The sequence below is a fragment of the Lycorma delicatula genome, chromosome 12 (genome assembly GCF_047948215.1).
Source record: "Lycorma delicatula isolate Av1 chromosome 12, ASM4794821v1, whole genome shotgun sequence".
NCBI lineage: Eukaryota > Metazoa > Arthropoda > Insecta > Hemiptera > Fulgoridae > Lycorma > Lycorma delicatula.
This window is the reverse complement of record NC_134466.1, coordinates 69769441-69781808: the sequence shown is the minus strand read 5'-3', so window position 1 is coordinate 69781808 and position 12368 is coordinate 69769441. Positions and strand designations below refer to the sequence as shown.

Sequence of the window (12368 nt, the reverse complement as noted above, 5' to 3'; positions counted from 1 at the left end):
CGGTCCCAGTACTGACCCCTGGGGGACACCACCATGAACTTGGTATCGTATGTCACCATCAAGCGTGCTAACCATAGTCCATCTTTCAGACAGGTATTCGGAGATCTGTCTCCTAATGTAAGGGCTTATTCGCCTTCTGACTAAAGCCGCCATGATGGAGTCCCACTGGACGGTCCCAAAAGCATTTCTAATGTCGAGCATAACCAGTAAAGGAATCTTCCTGGTTCGCCATGTTCCAGCCTTGACTGTTATAGCCCAGCTAGTTATCTTTTCAATCGCCTGAAGCGTCGATTTGCCACGCCTGAACCCATACTGGTTGTTATGAATACCCCCGCCTGTCTCTAACTCAAACAGTAACCTTTCTGCGATCAATCTCTCAGCCACTTTCCCCATATTGTTTATGAGGCTCAACGGGCGGTAACCAACCACTTCTGCATTAGCAGTCTTCTTGGGCAAGAACACAGTGCGCGACTCCCTCCAACAATTAGGGAAGGTCCTGTTCTGCAAGCAATAACTTGCCACATCTGTCATTTCCCAAGGGGCTTTCATCATAAGTCCCTTGAGGATCGCAGCAGGAATACAGTCTGGACCCGGACTCTTTTTGTTCCTGAGTCTAGATACCGCCAAGGTGACTTCATATTGTGTGAATCGACCTGCATCGCATTCAACCAGCTCCGATAGACCCGATTCAGCCACCGGACCAAGTGTTCTCAATTGTATACCAGCAGACTCAGCTGTAAGGACAGGCAAACGTCTACCCAGTCTTCCCATGACGATCTGAAAAGGACGTCCCCACGGGTCCGAGTCCAGCTCCAAGCATAACTCCTTCCAACGTGCTCTCTTGCTAGATTTTATTAGGTAATTTAGTAACCGCCTGGCATCAGCAAACATATTTACAGCATGCTCATACACAGCACCGCCTCTTCTACGGAGTCTAAATTTTCTCCTTCGCCAGTACTGCAGAATCCGTCTTTGGTCCGCAATCTCCGCAGTCCACCAGTAAGCGGGTTGATACCCCCTGATATTTTGGGGAATCCTCGCCATCTCCGTGACTATTAATTCTTGCAGAACAAAAGGCGTAACCTCTCTGCCATCCATGAGCTTGCGAGTAACTTTGTCAACCACTACTTCTACCTGTCTTTTAGTCAATCTCAGCGGCTTTGATGTTCTCCCGATCACCGGTCGTATACCGTCAAAAGAAAATAACGTGGCAAAGTGATCACTACCAGTTTCTGACGTCAAAACTCTCCATTGATAGAGCGAAGGATCCCAACTATTGTCAACCAATGTCAGGTCTAATACAGATCTATGACCTCTGGCTTCAAATGTATAAGAGTCGTCATTTAGACAGATCATATCAGTCGCCATCATCATTTCTGTAAAGATTTGCCCTCTTCTGTTAGTATAACTGCTACCAGCAATCGTGGCCTTGCAGTTAAAATCACCCATAACCACGGCTCTTTTCGGTGACTGTAAGATGACCCGTTGTATTTCGTCAATGTAAAGTTCATACTCAGCAATTCCAATATTAGGACTCTCGTATCCAGCCACAAGGACAAAATTCGGCAAAATAATCGCTAAAATCCCCTCTCCTCTATGATGCAACTGCCATCCGATCCTACTACTGATGTTTGTTATAGCGACATCAGCCAGCCAGTCATGACGAGCAGCAGTACCCAAGTTCGGCTCAGTAGTAATCACGATGTCAACATTCAATTCCCTGGCGGTCTCTCCCACTAAATCATGGGACAGAATACTCCTGTTGGCATTGCTATATTATACTAATTTCTGGCTTTGCCGCACTTTACGCCTCCGGTGCGATGGTCAGTCCCATTACAATCGAGGCATTTGGACGCCGCTTTACAATCGCGTATAAAGTGGCCTGTACCCCCACAGTTGTAGCACAAAGCCGACCTATCAGGACCTCTGCACTCAAAACTGGTGTGTCCCAGCGCCCAACATTTATGACATTTGACAGGATCCGTTCTGATGTATGAGCGGCAGTGCACCCAGCCAACTCTTAGCCTTGATGCAATAAGTTTTACTGCATTCTTTTGTGTGGTAACCACCGTGGCGTTCATTGTGTTTCCATACGCTTCCCTGAGAGATGTAATCTGAAAACTTTCCCCCGTACCCAATACTTTTTCTACTGCCTCCTTGACCTCACATTCCTTGGTGTCGCACAGCATATCCTTTACATGAACCACCGTTCTGCGGACCCCCTTTGTTCTAATATTAACTTGTAGGTCCTCTGCTCTATTTTTTAGTATGGAGGAAAATTCCCCCGCTTTCTGCGATCCATTTATTCTGACTTCAAGCTGCTGATCTCTACCCTTCCTGATAGACAATATTTCACCAGCTTCCTCCGCCTTGACCTTCTCTTTCATTGTCTTCAGGTCAGCATAAGATTTTCCCGGAGCCTTAACTATCACGGTTTTACTTTCTACAACCGGTGAGGTTCCCCTTCTCGCTGAAGCAGACCTGGACCTCGCTCTTCCGTGATCTCCCAGATTAGGGAGTATCATTCTAGGTAGTCTTATTTTCCCTCATAAGGTATATAACAATTTTTTCTAACCAGAATACCCGACGGGCCAGTGGACACGACGAAAACCGCTGACTCAGTCCTTCCCACCACTCTTTGAAGAGCTTTTATGATGTGAGAGGCCATAGCCTTCTCACCCTCGCTGGAGTCGTAAATCACCACATATTTTGTAGCATTAGTAGTAATTTTCTCTTCCTCAAGGATCGTAGATTCTTGTAACACCATTGCTTCCGGTGTAGTCCCAGCATACTGGCTGTTCGGCCTCAGTCCATTCAAGTCTACGAAGATGCAGTTATCATCTCCCGGTTTCAAAGTATTTTCTTGGGTGAGTCGATTCATCACCCAAGTTGACCATCGAGTAGGCAGTCTTTCTATTAACTGTTCGTCTGATAAGTCAACGTCCAATATATCCGACATCTCATTCCTATGATAGCCCTCAGTTTGTGTACCCTGGGAATTCGTGTCAGGTGCTTCCTCACTTATCCTTTGTAGTTCCTTGTAAATCTCTGTAAGTACTCTCTCATGGGCCTTTATCGCTGTGGCACTTGCCTTGCCGGTCAAATGTCTTAGTTGCAACAGTGCATTTCCCAATCTATAGGTGACGTCTTTTAGATTAGGAGGGGCCTCCTCTTCTTCAGACGATCCCGCTCTTGCTCTCTTGGCACCTCTACCCTCTATTATCTTCCATTTGGCTTTGTCTTGGCTGAGTGGTCTCCATGTCTTCTGTATCCTCAGTAACGCTCTCCCTCCTTCCAGAACTTCCCCGCGAGTGCCCAGCCACTTGAGAGGCTGTATCTTCCACGGTATTATAGAATTTGCTTTGCTCGCACCTCCACATGTGCAGCCATAAACTCTGTTCCTAGCGCATTCATTATTTTCACCAAAAGGATAGATTTTGTTCGTTTTACAAGTGAACATGTTAATCGGAGGACAATCGTACCCGTTAAGATCCACCACTTTATAGCGTTTATCGTTATTTAATATATGTTTTAGCAAAATAGTTTTGTCTTCGCCTTTTGCATATATTGTAAACGTAGGCGCCAAATTTTTTAAGATGAATGGTAGCCTTGAATATGAAACGAATCCTGAATTCCAACTATGACCTATTTCTTTTTGTAGTTTTTGTATTTTTGATCTTGTAGCTTGAAACATTACATCGTAGTAGTCGAAAGGCGGCTTAAATAAATATTGTTCGAATTGATTGCCGTCCAATGAAACAATAGCCATTTCTTTGACATACACATAGTCGACGACGGTATCAGATAGGCGAAAACAACTAAAATCGACAACGAAGAAAGACATGTCGAGTCTAAGAAATGATAATCTATACTAATTAAGAAATACTTCTTACTGTTCCTGTTAAAGGGCTATACTGTATGACGTAGTCACTTATCATTAAACAATAGGCGGTCGTGTTATCAGGAATGTTGACAGAAGTTTGTATCTCGATTTTTATATCGACTGCGCCAGTTTTCAAGGTATTGCTCTGTTTTGAACAATCTATAAAAATCAGCGGTATAAAAGGGTATTTGGACGGAACGATTAACGCGCCTTCAGACTTCCTGTTGTAATAAGATCGATGAAATTTCTTAAACATTTCATAAAATATTAGCGGATCTCCTTGAATATTTTCATACGGATATTATATCGAATTTAAATATAAACGTATATTGTTAACAGAAATGGAATCAAACTTAGAAGCGCTTTTAGTCGCATCTCCTTTTATTGAAATTTGAAATGCTACGATCACATAACGAGGTTTTCCCGCTTGCGTCGTTGTTTTCACCGTCCATATAGTGTCTTTTCCGTTAGGCAGAGACGGATACTCGTACAGATTCCATCTGCGGAAAGCCATAGAAATGGGTTCATCTCTATCGACGAGTCTGAGAAGCGAAACCTTCTTTCATCTGATACGTTCACGTACGGTATTTTCTATAACGATTTTTACGATTCTTAATGCGAACGTTTTTCCAGCAGGAACAACTACTGTGTTATTATCGGTGGAAGTCCGAAGCAAGACTAATTCTTGTTTTACGTTCAACAATATTCGGTTGTAGTCCTCGAAGAAACCTAAGAGCATCCTTAGAGGTAACATAATGCTAAATCTATCAGATTCCCCGCTGATATAACCGCCGTTATCTGATTGGATATCGACACCAGCCGTGAAAATTTCGTCTTTTTCCGAATTCCTGAACGAAATAGCGTTTTTCATTGTAGAAGTTATGCCTACGTTTCTGACTCTTATCGACTGCTTGTCCGGCTATTTCGTACCGGATTTTAACGAAAAGAAACGCGCCAAAATTGTTACATAATTTTAGCGTCGGGTCTGCCGCTCCATTAGCGTCGCAGTACGACCCGTAGATGTGTAAGTAACTGTCGCACGGAAGCGTGTACACGTCTTGTTGCTGAATTGGGATTCGTATCTCATCGTTGTTATTAAATGTTGCAGCCGCGTAAGGATAGTGGGTATGGTATTCCTTACCCGTAATTGTGTCATCGAACACCGCGTTTACTGAATCGACATTAATTATCTGGCCGCTCATTGCGCTGCTGTAAGACTGTGAAACCTAAAGATTCGAGAAAACGCACGTTCTCTCGTGTTAATCGTTTAAGCTTTACAGTCCGATTGTCTGTTGTTGCGGTTACGGGAGGAGATTTATATTCTACATCGAGAAAAATCAACCCCATCGTTCCTTCGTCTCAAATGCAGCCTCACGGCCATCTCTTCGTCGCTAAAATTTATTAGCTCTGATTTCTGGTCGCACACCCGTACGGATATATTTCGTATAGACTTGGTGTTCACCGGCAGGTAAATGACGCAAGTGAAGTACTTCGACTATCTTATATCCGCGCCCGACGCTAGGAAAGAATTCGTGAATTATATGACTTTCTTCTCCGTCTACGTATGATCCTCGGATGATGTTACAGGTTATACGTATCGCGTTTACAGTCGAAATACAGATCGGAGATATGTGCAATGTGTTAGGGAGCAGGATGTTGTGTCAAATCCTAAAAGATTACGGATAGAATAGGGTTTTGTAAAATCTACTTTTTCAGAGCAAAACAGTTGCGAATGCATCGTCGTAGGATCGACCGCGATGTTGAAAACACATTTCCGAGAGATTTTAAACCCAATTTTAAACGTAATTTAAGAAAGGGAAATTTAGGTGGAATAAAAACATGTATTTGTTACTTACAAAAGAGATTTAATAAAGAGCTATTACTTACATAATTGCTAAAAAAATATGCTCAAAATGCCCACCCCTTGCGATTATACATGCACAGACTCTTTTCAGCATATTATCAGAAACCTTTTTAAGAGTTGCATTGTAAATATTCGTGATTAAATCTGTAATATTGACCGTAGTAGTGTGAGGATTGTTTTTTAAGGCCTCGGACTTAATATAGCCCCACAAAAAGTAGTCAGGAGATGTGAGGTCTGGAGACCTTGGAGGCTAAAAGCCCTTCCTTATTATTCGTTCATCAAATAACTGTTGCAGAAAATCCACGGTTTCTCGATAAGTGTAGCATGTAGTTCCGTCTTGCTGAAACCAGCAATACTGTTCTTGAGATTCCAGGAGGGACACAAATTGGCAAGAACCCTTTATCCTAACCCTTTACAAGATTTGTCTTGTAAAGGGTTAGGATTTTCAACCACCCAAATTGTACAGTTTTGACTGTTGACAAAACCGTCGAGATGGATCCAAGCTTCATCATTAAAGAACACTGTTTAAAAATTTGATTCCGTTATTGTTTACAAGAGACCTAAAACAACGGCAATATTGCAATCGCTTGTTTAAATCTGGAGGCTGAAGCTCTTGGACTAATCGTACGCGATACGGATACAATTTCAATTTCTTAGCGGCTTTCTGAACACTCTAATATGACAAACCGACTTGCATGGAAAGTTTTCGTAAACTTTTCCATCGAGAATTGAGCAATCTTGTTTTCACATTCTCTAAAACATCATCTGTCAAGCGAGTCGGTCGACTGCTATGTTTTCTGTCGCAAAACACTACCTGTCTCTCGAAATCGATTTGCTAGCCTAGAAATTGACAATTTTTTCTGGCAGAGGAACACTAACAATATTAATTTGAAATGATTCTTTTACACTCGCGTACGATTTCGTAGCAAAATATTGTTAAAGAGTGAAAATTTGTTGTTCTATGGTAAAAGATATTCTGTTCGTAACACAACCGGAAACAGCACAAAAGTTTACACAGCTCAAGGAGAATCAACTCACACTGCCGTATCTATACCGGTTGAGTAGCGCTAACAACTTCGCGTCACAAAACAAAATTTCCCTTTCTTAGAAAAAAATTACCAGACATTAAAAATTTGGTAACAGGATTAAATATCACTCTGTATTATAATGCTTGATACACATCTTTACTTGAACTTTCTCAAAAAAATAAAAAATTACAGTGTAAACACACTGACAAATTTCAAAATGGCATCCAAATTAATTGTTTAATGTCTCAGTAATCGTTAGTTTTATCAAAACACCTCATATAAGATAAAATGTTAATCCTTTCATTGCAGACAAATTTATAAAAAACCAACCAATTGCTAAAAATTATGACATTTTCAGGTTGATTTCATCTTCATCACTATTTAATTAATTAATTTGAAGATGCTCGAATCTTTTTTTACATTTTTAATGCTAAATAATTAGTAGTTAAAAGTGTAAAACATTGTTTACATTGTAAAAGGCAGAACTTTTTTTATTTAAAAATGATTAAGTAAATTAAAACACTAATTATTGGTAACAATAAAAAGATTACTTTGATGGGAAAGCAGGATTTAAAAAATCCTATGAAATTATAATAAACAGCAAGATTTATTTAAATTTATACAAAATAAATATTAAATAGAATAAGTAATTTTGCAGCCTTGTTTAAATTAAATTTTTTTTTAGAGTAAATGTTTGAAGTTGCCTCTATTGGTGACAACATACTGTAGTAGTCAGCAATTTAATGATTGTCTCAATTTAAAAAATACCTGGAGTATCTTCGATAAGTAAAAAAAGGTATATAATAATGATGAAAAGCTGTATTTTAATTAAAATGCTTCAAACCAAAATATTACATTTTTTGTTACTAATGAAATCAATGTAATTACTACAGAAGATTTTTTCTTCTTATAAAAACCCCCATTAATTTTGCAGTATGGGCAAACAGAAATATTTTTGTTATCATTATTAAGAAATCTGTCCATGCAGTTATTTCAGTTATCATCATTACATTTACTTGAAAAGCTTATTACAATGGTTTTATCTGTATTTAAAGCTAAAATTCATCCGCTTAATAATTCTTGAACTGCTAACATAGAATTAAGTCCATTTAAATAATTATCTTCTATTGTACAAGAGTAAATCACATGTAAACCAGAATTTTGTTTTATAATTAATTGAAGGGTAATAAAAACACATAGTATTATTTTTTTTTTTACATAATTTCCTCTTTGGAAACACATATTTTGCAGCGGATAAGTAGTTTTTTGATCCCACCATCGTAAAATGAAGGTGGTGTTACACATTAACGCTTCAAGAGCAGCATTGTCTTCAAATTTCTGTCCTCAAAGTGCTTCTTTTATTGGCCTAAACAAATTATAATCGCAAGGGAATAAGTCCGAACTGTATGGAGGGTGCTCCAGTGTAGTCCCGAATAAGGATGCAATTTTTTCTGGAGTTTGAGCCGTGGTATGGGGCCAAGCATTGTCATGAAGGAGAATGAAATCTCAGATTGGAAATTGACGTCTTTTTTGATTATGTGCGAATTTTGCTTCATCTAAAAGTTGGCAGTAGTACACAGAATTCACTGTACAATGTTCATGGAGAAAGTCAACATGCAAAACTCCTTCGAAATCAAAAAAAAACTGTGGCCAGAACCTTTCCAGCTGACAGTTGAGTTTTGGCTTTAATGGGTGCGGTTTCTCCCATTTTTCGCCACTCCATACTTGCCTGTTCTGATTCTGGGGTGTAATGGTGCACCCATCACAGGTTATGATTTAATGCAAAATAAATTCTTCAGATTGGTAATGACTCGGCAACCGCTGGCACACCTCTAGCTGATAGAGCTGCTAACCTTCAGTGAGAAGACGAGGGACCCATCATGCTGTCAATTTTTTACATCCAAGATCACCAGTAATGATTGTCTCAGCACTGTCATAGTTTGTTTTGATTTCAGAAGCAATTTCTTCAATTGTTAATAGATTGTCATCCTCGATAAGGTGATGAACCAGTTTTTATAATCTTTTTCTGGTATATTTTTTCTTTAGATAAGAACTGCAATCCTGGATTCTTTCTCGGTATCACAGGAGAAGCAGATAAAAATCCAAGTAAAGTTCATTCTGATTCAGAAAGTATTGTAGGTCTGATTGAATGGATGTGCTGTGTATTGTATTCTAGTCTTCGTTCAGCATCAAAATCTGACAGATTCTCCATGTCTGAACATGTTCTTGTTAAAGATAATCAGGGTGAGTACTGTATTTCCTTATCTAATGTAATAAGTTCAGTTGTACCGATTAATTATATCGTTTAATTAGATTTTAGTAAGTACTAAACATTTATTAAAATTTTAATGAATTCTGTTTTTCAGGCTACCTGGTTTTTTTATCAGGTGTTTGTGTTTCTTTATTAAAAATAAAATATTCCTACATTCTTGGTAAGAAGTATTTAAAATTAATGATAATTAAACAGTTTTATGATAACAGAGTTCACGCATTAGTTTTCTAAGATTTTATTTTTTAGCAGATGTACTTTTTATTTTAAGATAAAACCACATTTGCAATCTTTTGAACTTCGTGCACGCGAACGGAAATAATATTTTAAAGAATTTTTGTGTTCTGGAAACCTGCTAATTATTTATAAATTTTTTTTATTGTTGTGGATTTACTTCTGTTATTGTTATACATATAATAATAACAATAACAATATATATATATTTAATTACATCAACCAAAGTACATAATAAATAAAGTAGGATGACTTACCTTATTCCATAATGTATGCAGGAGCACTTTCGTGATTTACTTGTAACATCAGCTGCATTATATATTCATCCCAAATTACATTACAAACTTCGTAAAATATAATACATATGCATTTATTTATTTTATTTTTGCACTTTTTATTTTAAACTTTTATTCTGTTAAATTAAAAATTAAAGTAAAATTTAAAAGTATGAAAAATTAATTAAAATAACATTAAAAATTAAATTGTAAAAATGTTTACATATGTAAAAATATGACATCAAGGCGTAAAAACAAATTAAAATTAAAAATATAAATAAAGAATTCAAATTAAAATCAAATAAAAATAATTTTAATTAAAGCAATTATGCATGTTCATTTAACTGAACTTACTTTTCTATACTGATTGAAATACATTAAATTATACATCTCTGTCAAAATAGATGGTGGTGCCATCTACTACACCTTTCAAAATACTGTCCTCATATTCTGTCTGAAGGTTCATCATATTAAATTTATTTTTATGTTTATAGTCTAAGATCCAGCACCCGATTTCTGCAGGTATCTGTTTTTTTAATGAAACTCGATTTAAGTGAATGGTTAATGATAATTTAATACTTTACTGCCGGGTTGCCTAGCAAAAATTAGCCGCAATTACCTTTAATTAAATGTATTGTAATTAATATATTTTAACGAATTGCATTTATATTTTTTTATGTGAATTAAATGTCATTTGAAAGAAAATGATGTGAAGAATGTAAAAAAAAATGGTTGCCAGTTTTCAGTCAGCCACAACCTCCAAGTTACCAGGTGTAAACAGGTATGTTATTGTTAATTATTTATGCTCATTATGTTTTTCAAAAATAATTATATACTAAATTGAAGTTTATTTTTTTCTGTACACGATAGTTGCACTGCATTCTTTTTTACAACATGAAGCACGTGCATTCCTTCTGTCTCATTCACACTCATCCAGACTGAAAGTAAATAGTTCAAATAATGGCAACCACTACTTGCAGCCATTTTTTTTTACAGGCAACCATGTATTATCATGTACAGAATACAATATTAATACAAATAATAGGGGTTTTTGACATTTTAGAAAGATTATATATATATATGTATAAATATAAAAGTAAATTTAATTTGATCAACCTACATACAGAATATGAGGATGACACAAGCACAAAAGCTGCTGTAGATAGCAGCACTTCTTCAGACACTAATAATTCATAATATTCAATTCTGTACAGTTGCACAACTTCAGCTAGCTAGTCTAGCCCCATCGGGTTGGTCTAGTGGTTAACGCGTCTTCCCAAATCAGCTGATTTGGAAAGTTGAGAGTTACATCGTTCAAGTCCTAGTAAACACGGATTTGAATACTAGATCGTGGATACCGGTGTTCTTTGGTGGTTGGGTTTCAATTAACCACACATCTCAGGAATGGTCGAACTGAGAATGTACAATACTACACTTCATTTACACTCATACACATCATCCTCATTCATCCTCTGAAGAATTATCTAAACGGTAGTTACTGGAGGCTAAACAGGAAAAAAGAGAGAGCTAGCTAGTCTACATGGAATTGTATTCGTGAAAGCACTCTTGCTTGGATTATGGAATAAGGTAGGTGTCATCATATTTTATTTTATTAATTCTGTACTTGGGTTGATTGGATCAGTATAATTTATATAGTGCAGAGGAATATGATTTCCAAAAGGATCGACTTAGAAAAAAATATATATATACATGCTATACGATGCAGGTATATCACAACGTTCTCTCGGGACTTTCATAACATATTCTCCTCGTGAAAATAATGGAAAAAGCTTATATAAACAGATGTCCTAAAATGCTTTGTTTGTGAGTTGCTAGTGAAAGATTTCACTCTGATTTCAGCTACCATGGTGAAATGAGGTCGTACTAAAATTTTTAGGGTGTTAATTAAGGGGCAGAATTAATGGTTTCTTATAGGTTTTGACCTGAAAAATTGAATAAAATAGGTCCCAGAATCATTCTTGCAGTAATTTTTGAGAAATCTGGGGTGAAAACCAATAAATTAGGGTAAAAAACCTGTTTTTTGTTCGACTTAAAATATCTTTGTTAAATGAGTAATAAACATATAAAACTTTTAAACAAAACTTGTTAAGAATTTAAATCTGAACAAAATGGTGTAAGAAAAGTTGAATAAAACAAAGAAAAGTTAGAAAAATTCAAATTTTATTTAGAAATAGTACATTACTACATTTGTCAGAAAAGTACTTATTTAATGTAAACAGAAACCAAATTCTTTTTATGCGATAGGACAAATTTGTAAAAACAAAATTTAGTGTTAAAAAATTTAAAAAAACTGAAAATTGCACAACAATTATAAAATAAATAAAAAATTTTTTCAGGCAACAGTACTATAAGTCTTTCTAAGCAAATCAGAGTTTCATATTCAATGGCTTGGAGAACATCTAAACAAAGCAATTTTTATGTTTGTCATAAACAACCAGTTCAACATCTTCATCCAGGAGACTGTCCGCTGTCCGCTTCACTTGGAGTTCTGCAACTGGTGGAATACAAATTGACAACTCTACAAGTTTGTTTTGTTTACCGACAAGGCAAATTTCATTTGTGGTGGCGTCAACAACTTAGACAGTTAACATACATGTGCAGAAGTATATCCTCATGAAACAGTGGAAGGCAATTTTCAACACACATTTGGCGTCAATGTATGGTGCGGCCTTCTTCACAATCAGCTGTTTGGACCATGCATATTACATGCCATGCGTATATGCATATATACATTGACGCCAAATGTGTGTTGAAAATTGCCTTCCACTGTTTCATGAGGATATTCTTCTGCACA

General features: G+C 36.9%; 1 protein-coding gene across 1 annotated transcript in view; it reads left to right on the top strand.

Moving 5' to 3' along the window:
* The first annotated feature begins 5010 nt into the window (after positions 1–5010).
* LOC142332802 (serine incorporator 3-like) overlaps positions 5011–12368 on the top strand; it is a 29650-nt gene continuing 22292 nt past the window's right edge. The window contains exons 1-2 of the mRNA XM_075379418.1: positions 5011–5026; positions 8822–9019. Of these exons, the coding sequence (XP_075235533.1) occupies positions 5011–5026; positions 8822–9019 (214 nt within the window). The remainder of the gene's footprint in view (positions 5027–8821; positions 9020–12368) is intronic.